This window comes from Strix aluco, chromosome 19 (genome assembly GCF_031877795.1).
Source record: "Strix aluco isolate bStrAlu1 chromosome 19, bStrAlu1.hap1, whole genome shotgun sequence".
In the NCBI taxonomy this organism is placed as follows: Eukaryota; Metazoa; Chordata; class Aves; order Strigiformes; family Strigidae; genus Strix; species Strix aluco.
Window position 1 is genome coordinate 8085245 of NC_133949.1, and position 17515 is coordinate 8102759.

At 47.4% G+C, this 17515-nt stretch overlaps 1 protein-coding gene across 4 annotated transcripts in view; it reads left to right on the forward strand.

Moving 5' to 3' along the window:
- CAMKK1 (calcium/calmodulin dependent protein kinase kinase 1) overlaps positions 1-17515 on the forward strand; it is a 108422-nt gene that overhangs the window by 77535 nt on the left and 13372 nt on the right. For all 4 annotated transcript variants that reach the window (XM_074844806.1, XM_074844805.1, XM_074844808.1 and 1 more), the window contains exons 10-15: positions 4790-4989; positions 5707-5760; positions 7396-7469; positions 11911-11998; positions 14658-14786; positions 15765-15868. In XM_074844806.1, the coding sequence (XP_074700907.1) occupies positions 4790-4989; positions 5707-5760; positions 7396-7469; positions 11911-11998; positions 14658-14786; positions 15765-15868 (649 nt within the window). The remainder of the gene's footprint in view (positions 1-4789; positions 4990-5706; positions 5761-7395; positions 7470-11910; positions 11999-14657; positions 14787-15764; positions 15869-17515) is intronic.

The following is a 17515-nucleotide window of genomic DNA, read 5'->3' on the forward strand; positions in this document are numbered from 1 at the left end:
AAATCCATGGGATTGTTATTCAGATGCAAATAGGCCTGAAATACTGTTACCTTTCCACTGAAGTGAAGGATAGGTCTAATAAAACCAAATTTAATGGAGCGCTGCAGAATCAGACTTTTTCCTAAGGGCTCTGTAATATCTTACATTGTTTCATTTTCATTATGAAGAGGTATTGATCTGTTCTTTGAATCGGGTCTGTCAGCAGAGAAAGTGCAGAACATCTTGGAGCCCATGGGAGGTTGTTCCAGCAAGCTGCTGACCTCTGCTTTTAGAGCAAAATCCTTTCCACGCAAAAGGAACAAGTGGAACCATTTTGTCAGTTTGTCAAAGCAGCTTCAGTAAAGTGCTCTTCCTTGGCCAGCTCAGCATCGATTTTAACCTTGGGAGGGATGCAGATGGGTACATTTGCATGGGAATGAGTGATTTTCGGCTGTTGATGTCCCCCTTGTGTGTGGCAGGTGGGACCTGGGAGTGGAGCACCGATGGGAAGGTCCTTCCCAAGGCTGTGTGCATCCAGCAGCCACGTCCCCTCGGCTGGACGGCTTGGGTCTGAGGGCAGTCTTGACAGGGCTGGTGTCTGCCTACTTTGTGACTGTTTCTGTAATGTTGCAAGCAAAAAACCCAACGCCTTGCTGTGGCCAGTCTCTTTGAGCAGGACACAGAGTAGCTGGAAGTTCTCTTGAAGGCATGAACTCAGATTAGGGGTCCCAGTTCCCCATGAAGGGAAATAAGGGGAGCTCATGGGTTAGTTTAAAAGAAGAATAATCCCCAAACCCTCATGGAACAAGTTCAGGTGCAGCGATACAGGTAGTTATTTTGGTTATGTTTCATTAAAGCATATTTGGGGTTTTTATTCGGATATTGAAAGTGCTTTTCCTTCTCTTCTGTGCCTGATGCAGCCCTGCTCTTGTTTGCTAGTGGCCGTGTCGCAACATGTCCTTAATCCCAAGGACAGGATGAATGTTTGGTTTCTGGGGCCTCTGGTCCTGGCTTCCAGTGACAGTGAATAGCAATCCTAACGAAGGTGCCTTTCCTACTTGCTGCTTTTATATCTGCAGAAGGAAGAAACTTGCTCCCAGATGCCTCGGGATGGTGCAATTAGAGGGTTAATTTGTGCCGGTGATTGTGTTTGACTGTGGCTGTCACCGGCTCCCCTTGGGTGGCTCCGTGGGTTGTGTGCTCCTTGTGCCATCGTCCCTTCTGTACAGTCATTAGCAGTCTGGAGGGTATCATTAGTGGTAGGCTTTTATTTCTGACATGCTTGGCTCTCCCTCTGGAGTTCTGCAGGGATAACACCGTCTTCTCCACTGCCTGTTGTGCTGGAAATGCAGATCACGCTGGTTTAACAGGTACCTCTCCTGCAAGACAGCTCTGTCCCCGGGCTCCTTTGCAGTGTGTGACGGTGATGCTTGTGTCACTGCGGGCACATTCCACCACTTGGCCCATCAGCCTTTGGCCAGCCCTGCTGAATTAATTGTTCCCTGCCCTTCTCCCTGCAATGCATAATCTGCAAGAGATCTGGGCTTGCAGCAGAAGTTGGTGTATTGGAAAGTTTTTCTGAGACTGTTGATGTCCTGCAGATGAGCCGTTCTGCTTCCTTTCTGCAGCTCTCAAACAAGCCAGGTAATGATTTTTGGGGAATCTTTTACTCTTCTTTCTGCAGCCCTGCATTGTACTGAACTGTACTGGTGGCAGGGCACAGCACAGGAGAGGATAAAACTCTGCATTTTGAAGCCTGTTTTGGATAGCTGTGCAGGGGAGGACGCCCACAGCAGCTGTCAGACTGGGACTTTAAGAATTGTGTTTGTTCAGAGCAGAAAAGGGATTTCAGGTTGCCTTCACCAGGTTAGCAGCTCCACACCAAACCATTTCTTGGCAGACATGAGCTCTTGCTCTTACAATTTTTATAGCTGTGATGGAACCTTGTTCATTTACACCAGCTGGTGCTCGGTGAACAACTTCTGTCCCTCGTCCTTCTTTCTTCATGGCTATTGCCTCTGCACAAGGCAGCTGGATAGGAGAGGGGATTTGCAGATAGCAGAAATCTTTCAAGCCAGCTGGCACAAGATTTTCATTACTGTCACCCAGACAGCATGGCAGCACAGCATGTGGGTTGGACACAGCTCCCTGCAGCGCTGCTCCTGACCTGGCCAGCCACTTCCCTCTGTGCCCATCTCCCTCCCATCCCAGTTTGTTGTTATTTAAACTGTGTGCCAGGTTTGCAGAAGTGCCTGGCTGACACTGCATTGCAAAGCCGTGGGACTTGTCAGGCTCACTTCTGAGAGTGCAGCCTGTGCTCCTCTGCCCCTCAGGCACTTGTGCTAATTTTTTCCACTGAACAGTTGAGATCAGAGACTGTCACTGTCCCTAAAGCTCACGTCAGGCATGTGGATGTTCTGGTCTGGGACACGCAAATGTTCACGTGCTGTTTGGCTTTGATTTTTGCAAAGGATGTGTTTCTTATTTCTTTGTGCAACATTTGTATTGCTCCTGTGCCTAACAGCCAGCAGTGCCTAGACCTGCTGGGTACCGGGCTGAGATGGGCACTGAACAAACACAGAGCATCTGGCAAATGACCCGTGTTTTTCCTCTACTTTTATTAGATGGTACAAAGGCAGGGAATGTGTTTTACAAGATAAATAGTTATTTGATACGGGAATTGGTTTGTGGTTTTCTTTTGGTTTTTTTACTTTCCTGTATGGAAGAAATAATAAAAAGCCTAGATTACCTGGTTGCCTAGTGTAACTCCCTCAGTTTTCACAGACTTGGCTCCAGGGATGTACTTGTATGGCCCTTGTATGTTTGTGGCCTGTATTTTTTTTAGAGACATTGGGAATCTTAGCCCTGCAGTATCAGGCAGGATACCAGACACCTGCATAAAAGGCAGCTAATCACCTCCTGAAGGGAAACTTCACTCCTCCCCTCACTTTTTTGCCCTCCCTATATTACCATAATGAAATGTCAGCTCGCCACCAGCTTTGCTGTGGAGCAGATGTCTCCTCATAATTACTGTTGTTGCAGGGTTTTCAGTGTTTATCCTGACTGTCTAGCTGGGCTGTTACAGCATTAACTGGCTCACATCACAGCATGACCACGTACTTGCTGTGCATCTGGAAGAGGATGTAAGCGCCAGTGCTCTCCAGCAAGCTTTTGTCTGCTGGGTCTCCAGATCAGCTCTTTAATGTGCCAAGGACAGCACCCCTGACAGTGCTTTAAACTAAGGAGAGGTCCTTGCAGAAAAAGTCTCTGCAAGCATGACCTCCACTCCCAGACATGGCTGCTGGAAAGCTGGCTTGAAAAGAGCAGAACAATTACATGAAGTTTATTCTTTCTCGGGATGCTCCATAGCGCAGGCTGCTTTGGTGGCAGTGTGTTGACCAAGTTTGTAAAGCAGGAAAGGATTAGACCAGCATTTTCCCCCACCAAATCGTGTATTTCCTAGGAGATAGGAAAAGTGCTCATGGGGAGGTATAAAACCAAACATGCTCCGTTTGCAAGAAGAAAATGTGAAAATGGTGGTTGGGGCTGGGGCAGGAGGGAGGCTGGGGGGTCTTGTTCCCCTCGGAAGGGCAGTAAAGTCTGAAAGGATTTCCTTTCCTGTTCAGTAAAGTCTCCTGGGTTTTCTGTAGTTCTGCTTTTGGGGTAATTTTATGTTCTGAAAGTTTTGGGGTTTTTTTTTATTTTTCAATTTGTTCTCCAAGTTCCTGAGAAGTCAGCCACCTTCCTTCAACTCCCTGCTGCCACTTCACTCAGTTGTCCAGAAATGGCTTTCTTACAGCTGCAATATTGCTTCCCAGATAGCTTGTAATGAGTGAGATTTTTTTTGTTGGTGGTGTTTTCAGTGCATCTCAGCCTTCAAGCTCTTTGCAAGGGTTTCTTTCATTTTGGATGTACAAGCAATTCATAGTGTCCATAGTTGGCCTGGTGGAGCTGGGACAGAGCTGTAGTCTTTGCTGCAGCCTCGCGGGGCGAAGGGCCACACGTAGGGACAGCCTTTGCTCTGAAGGGCTGCATGGCAGAGGTTTGGCCATGGCTCTGTGCAACAGTGGTCAGAGTGGCTGGCAGCTTTTTGCGGTGGGGGAGGTTTGGGGTGATGCAAAACAAGTTGAGGTCGTTTCTCTATTTGTGGGCTCCGTTGTGAAGCATGCCTAGAGAGAGAGCGCCTTTTTGGGGGTGCTGACACCAACCACCTGCTGACTGCTCCATGGTCAGAGGCATCTTTTTCAGTTGGAAACACCCACTGATTTCTGAGCTTGGCCTTGGTGCTGGCCTGCTAGTTGTCTTATTTTGCCTAATTACCTCCTTTGGGCCTGTTTCATTCTACCTGTGGTTCTGCCCCTTTTGATTCGCTTTATTGCATTGCAGTTTCAAAATAAACAAATCAAAAATTAACCTCTTTATTTGGATCCATACAGCAAGCTTCCCAACCCATCAGCTGGTCCAATGAGGCCAAGCAAATCTGCAAGATTTGAGTAATTTCCTTCTCTAACAGCTCTGCTTGGTCCTGCTGGTTGGGCTATTTTTGGGTTCATGTGTGTTCTTTGCATAATTACTGGTGGCAGATGTATTTTGGAGTGTTGTGCTCTGTACATCCCAGTGAGGCACCGAAAAGGAACGGCTATAGGAAATGGTACTTCTACTGCATTATATTGTATATCCAATAGCAGCCTCGAGTGGGATGCCTGAGCTCGCACCTTTAGTTTCATTCTCCTGGAAAGGTTTCCTCTGGGTGGGTCAGCTGCTGTGGCAGACCATGCTCCTACTACTTTTCTTTTTTTTTTTTTTTTAGTGCACTACCAGAAGATCATTCACCGGGACATCAAGCCTTCCAACTTGCTCTTAGGGGATGATGGACATGTCAAAATCGCGGATTTTGGAGTCAGCAATCAATTTGAAGGGAATGACGCCCAGCTTTCCAGCACGGCAGGGACACCAGCCTTCATGGCTCCAGAGGCCATTTCAGACACTGGCAAAAGTTTCAGTGGAAAGGTAGGTCTTTGCTCACAGTCTTCTGGGACCCCCAGGCATGGCACAAAGGGCAGCACCACACCTGCATCCTTTGCGTGTTGCCCACCCAGGGGTTCTCGTGCAAATTGGGGTTGTTCAGTAAAACCAAAGTTCTAATTCTGTGTTCAGTCCAGGCAAAACTCAGATTGGTTGCTCTATGGTGTGGGCAGACTGACTTTGCTGCAGAACTCTGCCCAGACAGGAGCCGTGTTAGAGTCTTTTGCCTGCCCAAAGGGAAGGGAGAAAACTCCCAATTCCCTTCCAGAATAATGAAGAGGCACAGGAAGCTGCTGGCCACCAAGGTCATGTCTTGATCCCCTGAAAGTGAGGGACACTGCAAAGCTCTGTGATGCGGATGTGGGGATAGGGTGTAGCGTGGGGTTTTTGCCTGGAAGAAGACTTTTGAGGTTCAGGTCCTCTTTGATGTTCAGCCCTGAGAGGTGTCATCTCCTGTAAGAAAGGGCTGCTTGCTGATCACTGCACTCCACAGCAAGGACAAGGGTGGCAGCATCTGGCCCAGCACATTACCCAGACATGGTACAGATGTCTTTAGGAGCCCAGCTTCAGAGAGACTCTGCACAATAAAACAAAAAGTGTTAAATGCATACAAATAATGTTCTGTGATTTGGTAGGAAAATCCAGCTCATTCAGATCATCTGTGTTGCATCTCATTTACTGCCTGTGCGTGCTTTCTTTCAGGCACTTGATGTATGGGCCATGGGAATTACCCTGTACTGCTTTGTTTACGGGAAGGTAAGCTGGCTTTCCGATTCTGGAGCCCTGCATGGGAGTGTCTGCCTGCCTGGCTTTTGACTCATTCCTTTCCAAATAAAGGCAAATTTTAGTAACAAAGACCTACCTTCTGCAAGCTCCTGTTTTCCCAAATCACCCTGCGGATGAGAAGGGGCTGACATTGTGATCTGTGGAAAGGATGGTTTCTAGAGTTGGCCCCTGTACTCAGAGCAGTTGTTTGTGGTACAAACCCAGAGCAGCATCAGTAGCACCAACAACAGTTTGTCAGGGGGTTATCCATAGTGCCAGTATTTAGAAACAAACCAGATAGAGCATGGAGAGGGGCATAGGCTTGATCCCAAGCCACTGCAGCACTTCATCACTCCAGATTACAGAAAGCTCTGTCTGCCAGAGCTGAGCTGGGCCAGATGGAGATCACTTTAGCAGAGCCAGCCAGCTCTTCAGAGCTGCCTTTGCAAACTCTGTGTCTTGTCATGGCGTTTTCCTCTCCTGTGGCCAGAAGCCCCTTGTCCCACCCATGCTCTCCCAGGGCGAACAGTACAGCAGGTACCAGTCTGTGTGTGCAAGTACATTACCTGAACCTCCTGTCCAAGCACAGACCACTGCAGATCCCACCACACAGGTATAAGGCATCCAGCTAGGGGTAAGAAGTGGCTGGGGGAGATGGCAGAGGCAGAACTATCTCCATAGCTGGTGTGATATCGCTGAGCTAAGTCAGGATGGAAAATATTCTCTGACCTGTGTCCATCATGATTTGGCCCAAACCCTTAAGTGAAAGGGTATGACCTTGGTTTTACATTCTGTTATAATCTCATGGTGATATTACTTCCCTCTGTGCAAGCACTAGAGGAAGGAAAGGGAATATAAAGCCAAGCACAAGGATATGCTTGTCTGTTCCGTGTGACCCTGTACAGTAAATATTACACATTTTGTACCTATTTTATATTTCATAATTTAATCTGGCCAAGCAGTTCGAGACAGGGCCTGCTAGCAGCCCACAACCCACTAAAACAGGCATACCTGTTCCTTCAGTTTTGATGCAGATGTTCACAGGACCTGTGAATATGCTGCTCCTGCATCCCCTGCAGTACTCACCGCAGCTCAGTTAACTGCCTGCCACTCCTGCCTACCCTGCCAGGTAGGAAGAGCCAGAATCTAGATCTAAAGGAATCTGGTATAAAAACTTGTGCTGCAGAAAAATATGCTTCGAGTCCAGATATCTGAATTTAAAGCGGAAACCCAAGTGTTTTAGTAGTAATATCTAGCTCCAAATGGTGCTTGTCACAGAGAGACCTTGAAGCAGTGATAGAAGCCAACTGGTATCGGTGTCTCCATTTTGCAGGTACAAGTGGAGCAGAGAAAAGTTAAAAAGAGTAGTTCATGGTCTCCTGGTAGGCTGGATGGAGGGGGCTATCCCAGTCCAGTCATGTATTCCCTAGATCCCTCTGCTGCTGTTCTGCGTTTATTTTTTAATAAGGAACAAATCAATTTCTTGCACGTGGAGATTTTATTTATTTCCATCTCTGCATAAAATTGAGAGAGTGCAAACAGAATATACTTCTGTTACATGAATGACAAACGCCTAAGCAGTGCCAGGATCTCTGACAAGTGGAAAATCTTTTGTTTGCTTTACAGTGCCCTTTTATAGATGAATATATTCTGGGTCTTCATAACAGGATCAAGAACAAGCCTGTAGAGTTCCCAGAAGAGTAAGTAAACTTTACTCAGCTACCGTAAAATAAAGTTCAGTTTTCAGTGTTATTCACTGTGCAGCATAAATGCCCCTAGGTCACTGTGGAGGGACAGACAAGGGCAGGCAAAGTGTTTTGCATTTTCCTGGGTCCTTCATGTGGGTTTTGTGCAGATGTTGTTGTCAAAGCATTACAGCTGCCTCTGCTGCTCCTGTGTCCATGTTGTGCAGGCAGGCACTAAAGGAAATGGCTCTTCAAATCTGTGGAAGTGGAGGGGTTTCAGTATGGGTCTAGGGAGTTCTGCCCCAGCTACTTGATCCTGGAGTTGCTGGAAGCATGGCTTGGGTGGAGTTTTGTGTTTCTCCTACATGGTAGCCACTGGAATGATTCAATGGATTAGTTTTCCAAAGCAATGTGGCTTATATAGACCTTGATCTCAGTGTAAGCACATGCCGCTGCCGTGGACTTACCTTGGAGCTGGGGAAAGTGTCTGATGGAAGGAGGCTTGTCCTGAGATACCCAGCCACAGCTTGGTGCATCCCCACTCCTCCGCCTCCTCCAACACACTCCAGGAAAATATGCGTTTGTCTTGTGTGCTGGCAGACTGGGGTTACTTATGAAAAAAACCAGACATTAATTTACCTGCTTGACATTGAGAGGCTGCCCCCCCACCCTGCTTTGGTCAGTGAAGGAAGCCCATGTTGGCCACCATCAGAGCTGCGTGGTGGAGATGGCTGGGCTGTGTGAGGTGGGACGGCCGCCTGCGCGGTCACAGCGCGTCCTCCAACCCACCCACCTCGCATGAGGTTTGAGCGGTGGTAAGTTCAGCGTTGAGGCGCTCAGCAGTGAGTCTTTGTGATCTTGGCAGATGAGCCTGGCAGGAGACGATTACGCTCGATGCGTGCTCAGCCGCTGCCATCGAGCCACCATGCCTTTCCTTTCGTGTGTTGGCCACTCCTTGGCATTCCCTCCATCTTCAGGCCTCTGGTGACTTCCTGTTGGTGATTAATTTGTTTCTCCTGGTTGCTATCAGATGAAGTAGCCAAAGCTGGACTCTATTTTCCTCCCCTCCCCAATCAGCACAGTAGTCAGGCAAAGAATTTTTGACCTTCTTGACCCAATTACTCATTCTAATAAAAATGTAGAGATAAAATGACTTGATTTAAAACAAATGTGAAGAAATGAAAACTCTAATGAAAGGCACATCTGGTATTAAAGAGGAAGGGAGGGATGTTGTCAGGCAGCCTGCAATATGTGCATGTATCCACCATCTATTACATGAATTTTTTGTGAGATGCTCACTGAGGCCCAGGGCTGGGCCTCTGCCTTGGCAGTCCCAGGCTTCCTTCTGAGTCTGCAGAAAGCAATGGGTGCTCAGGCTGTCCTATTTTAGACATCTGCTTTAGATGGGATGACTCATGCCCCAGGCTCCAGGGGCTGTATTAATTACCTCTCCATTAACTATGAAGCACAGCCACTGCAGATATGTCAGACGGAGCTGTCTCTGCTCAGGCTGGTGGAGCCCACCCCGAGGGCTGTGTGGAGCACACCTCCCAGGGACCTGCACCACAAGGTCAGGCCACTTGTTAGATGGCGAACACAGGCCCCAGTTGTGGGGTATGGAGCAATTCTGGCAAGCCAGCCCTGTGCCATCCATGAGGTTTTACAGCTAACCAGGCTTCAGGCATTAAGAGCACAAAGGCTGGTCATGCCACACTGCCGTGTTCCCACCAGTTGCTCTGCGGTCAGGGCAGGACTTTGTCCTGACAGCACTGCAGCAAAAATAAAAAATTGTTTATGTTTCCCTGGCAGTCTTCTCTCTGCTTGCTTGGGTCCTGGCAAAATGCCCATCCTCTCTCAGCCATCATATATTTGGGTTAGCAGTCAGCTTACAAGTGACTGTTCCCATCTGTCTCTGCAGTAAGCTATTAACATTTAATGGGTTGTGCTAAGAACCTTTTCTTCATTCAGACATTTCCTTCAGTGATAATTTGGCTGCATGATTTATTTGGATTTTTCGGTGACCTGCTCTCCCAGTCTAAAAAAAAAGCTGCACCCCTAGTTAGGTGGTTGGAGGAGCAGAGAGTTACTGGGTGTTGACGACTCTAAACTACATCTATTTGTTAGATAAAGGCAGTAACAGAGACGCACATAAAGCTGGAATGGCCTGGACTGGATCCACCCTGGCCTCCCACAGAATTAGCACCTCACTACAGTTAGGAATATTTTGGTTTCAATTTATTTCACCATGGCTACAAAAGTCACATTCCTGTTTGCAGACAGTCCATGGAAACTCATTGCCTGTTTCCTGACAACCTTTAGGACGGAGATGGAGCTGACTGTACTGGCGTCATTGTCCTTTCCCTTCCCTTAGAGACGCTGGGATAAATATTTATTGCTCTGGAGTTCTCATTCATGTCAGTGAGTCCTTGGCATGACACAACATAAATGGGGTTAGCTCACACCCTGATGATCCTGGCATGACTAAAAAGCAAGCTGAAGCAGTTTCTGTCTAGGCATGTATTAAAGAGAGCCAGAAGCTCAGTGTAGTCCCTCCTGGTGAAGAGCTGAAGTCCAGGAGAATGTTCTCTGACCTGCAGGCACCCTGTAAAATGATCTGTGGTGCTGGCAGCCCTCCCAGATGGGTGCTGAGCTCTGTGATGCTTGGCATTTTCCTGAGAGCCATTACAGGTCTATGACTCTGAGAAATTCCAGATAGCGCAGGCTTTTCAGATGAAAAATGTCATTGGGTACAGCATGCACCCTGGCAGAATGGAGAGGAGGAAAAACAGACAGGGTGACACAGTCTATCACCTGGCCGTAACCCACCTGACACTTTGTGATCCTTTTTACAGTGCTTTTCCTTATGACATTAATCCTGTGTTGTGTAGAAATCAATCTGGTGCCCAGAAATGTTAGGTGATTATATATAGTCTACTTCTTGTATTTTAAATAAAGCCATTGCCAGTTTGGCACAGATCTGATGTTAAGTATTATAAAAACACCATCCCACCTGCATCTCGGCATGGTCCTTCATTAAGAGTCTGTTTATTCTGACCTGCTAAATGCACTGTCACTCCCCATAGCTGTTCCTCTGTGCCCGGAGCTCATCTCAAGAGCGGCACAGTTCTTCCCATTCCCACCTCAGTTGACACCTGCAGTGCAGCCGAGGAAGTGGGAAGCCTCTGAGGACTCATCCTGCCATTCCACTTGCCTGGGCCATATTGCCTGTGTACTGCAGACCCTTGGCATAACTCTGAAAGTGTTCAGGTTTTAAACTGAACCCACTTCCTGCCCCTTCCCACTGAACGAGCAGTGTTTCCTTGTGGCTGGTTGTTAAAGATTCCATAACCAAAGTCCACATAAAGTATTCATAAATTATTAAGCAGAAGCTCTGTTTTCATCAGGCTACAATATCCTTTACTGTGATATGCTCTTCATTTAGGTTTATGTTAGTTTATTCCCTCCTCTGCTTGCAGGGGGTGCAGAGGAGGTGGGCACAGCACCTGGTCCTCATCAGTGTTTTCAATCTGAAATCCAGCCCTGCTGGGGAGTGATGTTTTATGCTGCCAAATCCCATCTCCATGCAGAAACGCAGCTCCTCAAAAGTAATTTGTGATACAGCCTTTCAACTGCCTGATATAATTCTGTTATACGCTGGCATTTTATTTCAGTAGCGCTTTGATCATATAGGTCAAGTGTGTTTTAAAGACAATGCCTGCATCATTAGCAACAGAAATCATTGAAGCCTTTAGACTAGAGGGACAGACAGCAGGACCTAGGGTTCCATGTGAATAAGGTGGCTTTTGAGTACAGGCACTAGCATTTAGATCTTGGAAACGGTGTTAAAAAATTAGATGTATTTCTTTCAATCTCATCTGTTCATTCCCTCCTTATGTTACCCCAAGGTTGAGCTATACAGGTAGGAAATACCAAGTTACCGAACTGGCTGCCATCAGCGTTAATGGAAGCCATTTAATTAACACAACCTGCAAGCTTAGCTGGGAACTTGAGTGTCAGGTGGGGATGTTTCTTCCAGCATACGGTTGCTCATGATGCAGGTTTGGCAGATCAAGTCGTGCCCTTCTTGTTTCATAGAGCCCAGCTCCAGTTCTGCTCTCAATAACACTCTGTTGTCCCAGAATCTGTCCTCTGAAATTCCCCTATAATGTGCTGTCTTTAAAATAGTCCTTAGATCCTTTCACCTGATCCCTTGACCTGCATTTTGAGAGCGTGTAACTGTGTCAGTGGGCAGAACACGATAACCAAACCCTGGAGCAGTGACCATGATGCCTGAGAAGGAACCAACAACTAGACCTTCCTTTCTCAAGCCAGGTTTGCAGGGAAAATATCTTTTGAGCAGAGCAGATTTATACCAAGTAACTGCAGTAAGGACTATTCATGCCTTGAACACTTACAATTCCCATGTTAACTGTATACTGCTATTCTCTTTACTCAGAGCACAGATAAGTGAAGAACTCAAGGAACTTATCCTACGCATGCTCGATAAAAACCCAGAAAGAAGGATAACAGTCCCTGAAATTAAGGTAAATTGGACATTGGTATTACAGTCTTTTGTCTCAGCTGATTTTGTTGTTCCTTTGGTTCCTTCTAATGAGGCAGAGTTGTTCTTGGTGTTTGTTTTGGGATCTTTCTCTGGCATGCCGCCTCGGAGAGTGCTCATTTTGCAGCATGTAACAGCTCTGTCACTGCTGCTTGCTTGGGGAATATTTACAAAAGCTTTCTTGTTTACTTATTTAAATTAAAATCACTTAAAAGCTGACTGAGCCTCAGTGAATTCCCAGGAGAATCAACATTGTCATGGGGACTGCTAGCTGCAGAGCCTGTGCTGTCAGTGTTGGACCTGTGTTATGGGGGCTGGAAGTGTGTTCTTCCTCTGGTGCTTGCGTGGTCAGTGGCCTCAAGGCAGCACATTTGTTTCTGTCAGCATTACTTGGGAGATGCTTATTAATAGAAAGAAAGAATAGGCTTGGTAGAGCACAATGCTTCGCAGGGTTTGGCTTCATTCTGGTTTTGGATGGGCTTTCTGTCCTCCTGTCACCCATCACCAAGGCCTCGGACCTGCTGGAGGATCTCAAGATTTCCACAGAGATCCATCAGCATCCTCTGCAGGCATGCCACTCTTCTTCGCTTTGTCTCAGGCCAACACCAGCACATTTGCCACCAAAGCTGACAGTAGGAAGGTTGAACTTCAAGAGAAAATGTGACGTTCCTTTCATCCATGCCCAGGAGTCCACAGCCAGTGATGGTGGGAAGTCCTTTGGAGCTGTATTTAAGCATTTCGCTTGGTAGCTCTCGCAGGCATTTCATGTGGAAACCCATGTCCTGTAAGACCCCTTGGGGAGAAGAGCAGAGCTGGGTGCTGGATCTTATCCCTGGCTGTGCACTGAAGGTGCTTGGTGTGCTTGAGGACTTCCGTTCGATGCTGAAAGAGCATGTGTCTCTAGTGCCAGGCTGGGCTCTGGGCTCAGCCCAGGGCTTTGAACACAGCTTTCCTCATGTTCACAACCAAGGAAACCATCCCATGAGAGAGAAGCAGTAGAAAAAGGGCAGCTTTCCTCTGCTGTTCCCCCAAGTAAGATGAAGGCTGAGCAGCTTCTTGGCAGAGGTGGCTGTGGAGTGACTGCCACCGTCACTGAAGGCCCTGGTCAGAGGAATCCAGCCTACAGAGTACAGGAGAGCCTGACATGTGCAGCTGATCCAATCCTGGCGGGGAGATGGCACACTCCCTCTATTTGTATTCACAGACAAATCCCAAGGAGCTTTTTCACTCTGCAATAACATATAGCAGGCCATGCGGCATCGGGGCTCCAGCCTTGGCTTCTTGCATAGTCAGATGTTTCTAACTGGCTGCTCCAGGCCATCTCCTCCTCCTTCCCTTTTTGGTTTTCCCTGTTTTCACACTCCTCTTTCTCTTTCATGTTCCTTACATGTAAGACAAAATCCTGACATGGCTGCAAATGTTCTTCTGCTGGCAGCATTAGCTCCACGCTGTGTCTCATATGTGGTCATTTATCATTGTGATAAATCTGTGATGTCTACATTGAAGATAAACACGGCAAGAGTGGAAGGAGACAGTACAATTATATAAGGGGCTTAGGCTGGACAAATATCTTAACTGCTTTGCCCAACTGGGTTTGGAATTGCTGTTCACCATCAAAATGAATCAAGTAAATAATTTTGTATGAGGAACATTGAACATATGGCTAGACAGAGTCCTCTCCCGAGCTGAAAGGTTCGCAAGCCCCAGGCAGACTGCAGGGCTTAGTGCACTGGTTTCACTTAAGGCTGGACTTGGTGATGTGCCTTTGAAAAGAGTTGTTATAAGCACAATTAATGATCTTTGGAAAACACAACTTAATTAAATGCTGTAAAGCAGCTCATCACTAAGCCCTTGGAGACCACTCTGGACACCTGTATCCAGCTCATTGGAATGGCAGTAGGCAGTGAGCATCCATCCTAATTAAACTCCTCATCCTGGAGCATTTCTGGCAGTGACACTGGATGATGCTCTCCCTGACAGGCAAAACGTCCAGCCCTGGATGTTGGTAGCAGAGACCTTTACCCCATCCTGTTCTCAACTCCCTCCCACAGCAGCAACATGGAGGGATGGTGGGAAACTGCCTTCCCTATCCTTTGTGGGTGTGGGGGGGGTTTACATGGTGCCCAGGTGGCAAGGTGTGTTATTTTGCCACTTATGTAGGTGGGAGGCCATTGCAGTAGCATGAGGCCTCAGTGCTCAGACCCAAGTACTCCATTTTAAGCACCTCAACCCTTGTTTGTGCAGATACATAAGTGATCTTGATTCTCTCAGGTAGCGAGCACACATAACCCTAGATGAAATGGGTGCATAGGAGAGAAAAAGATGAAAATGCTTTGGATTAACTCATTTTCAAAGCCTTTTGAGCTTGATTCGGAGGGTGCTGGGCTCCTCTAAGGTGCCAGACAGTGCCAGTGGGTGCGACAGCACCGGGCATTAGGGGATGCCATCTAACCAGGCGCCAGATTGCAGCCATTTCCAAGGGAGCTGGTTGAAGCACATCACTGGAGGTGGAACATGGAGCAGTAGTAACAGCTTACCCCCATAATCAGTCCTGTGCCCTCATTTCTCTCTCATCACTGACACCACAGCACTCTGCTGTAGAAGGGAGAGCTACAGCTGTCTCAGTGTTCTTCCCCACACAGGTGCATCCGTGGCTAACCAAGGGTGGCGAGGAGCCCCTGCCGCTGGAGGAAGAGCACTGTACAGTGGTGGAGGTGACCGAGGAGGAGGTGAAGAACTCAGTGAAGACAATTCCGAGTTTGCCAGCTGTGGTACGTATAAACCACAACCGCATCCTCTGCATGGGTCAAGAGCTGAAGCTTTCAGCTGATGAAGGAGGTTTGGAAAGGGTATCCATGGGCTCCTGGCATGAAAAGCTTGGCCTTTCAACCCAGCGTGAACTTTCTGCGTCTCTGAGTACTGCAGCAGCCTGACTCTGTAGGGCATGACTGTGTGAGCAGTCCTGTTTATGTCTGGCTGCTTTCATAAGAGCTGTCCAAAGTGTCTGCCATCAGACATTTCAGAACACCAGAAGCATCCCAGGTGTGTTTTGTTTCATTAATCTAAGAGGTTCCTAAGAAACCCCATTTGGATGCTCAGAATGAAGGCTCCAAACCTGGAGGTGTGACCTGGCCAGAGAAGCAGGGAGAGGACAGATGCACGTGCCTGTCAGCCTTAGGGGCCCGCAACTGGGTGTTGAGGGTGCTCTCAGCGGTTTGTGTATAGCCAGCTGGAGCTCTGCTATGGGCAGTTACTACAATGCAGGTGCCTTTGGGGGGTTCCTCATGGGAAGAGAGGTGCTGAGCACAACGAGGACCCGTTTTCACAGTTCTTGGGGTGTGATGTTGACATAGTTAAAACCATCTTTTCCCCTTGATAGCAGGATCCTTGCCTTTGAACCCACAGGAGCTAGCAGCACTCTGCAGGCCGTAGTGCCTGACTGGGAGGATGGCCCAGGAGACCTGTGGCACTTCCCCCTCATGGGCTTGGACTACCACGAGTGGCCAGCAGTGGTCAGCAGCACCTGCTTCGCCTCTTGCATACAGGGGTCTGAGCTTACCACTCGAGGGAGTGCGTTGTCACTGCCTGAAAGTCACATAGTTGTTCTGTGGGTTCCTTTAGTTCATGCTCTAGCTGTAATGCTGTTAAATGTCTGTTGAATTATTAAAGAAGCTGTTGTCAGAGTCCTCTGAACTAGCTTCAAGGAGTCAGTCCTGCTGTTCTCACTGATCAGTTTTTCTTTCTCAAAGATCCTAGTGAAGGCCATGCTAAGAAAACGCTCCTTTGGAAATCCATTCGAGTCTCAGACGAGGCGGGAGGAGAGGTCCATGTCTGCACCAGGGAACTTACTGATGTACGTATATACAGCCTTGCCCGACTCTGCTGCACGTGCAGAGTAAAGGTGTGTGGGGAGGATGAAGGAAGCAGTCCGCAGATCTTTTGTGTAGCATTTAAGGACAAAACTCCCTTCTAAATCAAACACTCAAGGTAAAATCTACCTCAAGTCCTCTAGGGTTAAAATAAAATGCATTAAAGCAGCCTAAACAGATGCAGTTCTCGCTGTAAGGTGGGTTTGGCCTGAACACATGTCAGGTCTGGTTTTTAACCTGCTAGTTTATAATACACTGTGATCAAAGATCCATTAGAGATTGGTGAACTAAAATAAGTTTGAGTCTAGTCTAGATATGTATTGGAGGGTTTAATTCTTCGCTCCTTTTTATGGACAACAGAAAAGGTGCCAGATGAGCAGTTTGAATGTTTTATAAACTCAAAATGAGATTACGTGGTTTGTCTCTGGTGTGGGGCCCAAGTTCGGGCAGAGACACCATGGACACACTTGGGCAGACAGTGGAGAACACTTTGACATTGTTTTTTCATTTGAGAAAGCATACAGGATTTTTTTCACACTGCCAGCTATGAAATAGTGGAACACATTGCAACGGGATATTTTGGAGGCCGGATATAAATGGCTATATTGTGATTAAAAAGGGAATAGACAAATTAATACCTGTTGGATTCATCAACAATTTTTAAACACAATGGTCTGGATGTACAGGGGTAGGGGCAGGATTTCTCTTTATTTGGTTTTTACTCTTTCTCCCTCATTTTTGTTACCAATCCCTTTTGGAGCCAGGATTCTGGACCATCAGTCCAGTAAATAACAGCTAGACCGTTAGCCTGACCTGGGACAATTATTTTCATGTTTCCACCCCACAGGATCTGTAAGATTGCAGTTCACAACAAAGCTGTGTTGTCCCAAAATGATGCTTTTCCACCCAAAATCCCAGTACCATGGCTAGCAAACTCCCATGAGGGTGTGCTAAGAGTCTCACCACACCTTTGATGGTGCAGATGGAGCGTCTCTTTCACGGGTGTATGGGGATTTAAGGGCTCAGCTCAATTAAGGATGCTAATGCTTTAGGGCCCAACTGTGTGTTGGAGACTTCAGTAAAGGCTTTGCCTTTGAGTTCAGGAACAGTTAGTATTAGACACTGGTTTAACATTTAAACACCCCATACACCAGTGCTGCTGTGGGGACACAGCTGAAGAGCATGGCAGTCACAGCTCCTTTGCCAGCTTAGCACAAGGGATTTGTCCTCGTTGACTTCCCTTGGCTCACTGCCTTCCAAATTAGTTATTGCTAATTTGACACATGTCCCTGCCCATGTCTTCACTGTCATTCCTGGTCGCTGTATGGCATTGCTCTGAGATGGGGAAACTTTTACTAAATTTGAAGAAAAGCATATTGTATGCTTCCCACTGTCCAGGACAGACAATTCAGAGCAAGGTGGGATTTCTTTTCAAACCCTGCCTGAATTGATATTTCAAGGTGGTCTCTTCTAGTACCCTGAACCTGTTTCCAAAAGGGACCTGTTCCCTTCCACCTTCATCTGAAATGCTTGAAAGCCCCTGCCGTTAACCAGCTGGTGGGAAAACTTCGTGACCCTCGATGCTGTGGCTGGTTCCTGCCTGGAGCCAGGTGCTGCTTTATCTGCTCAGA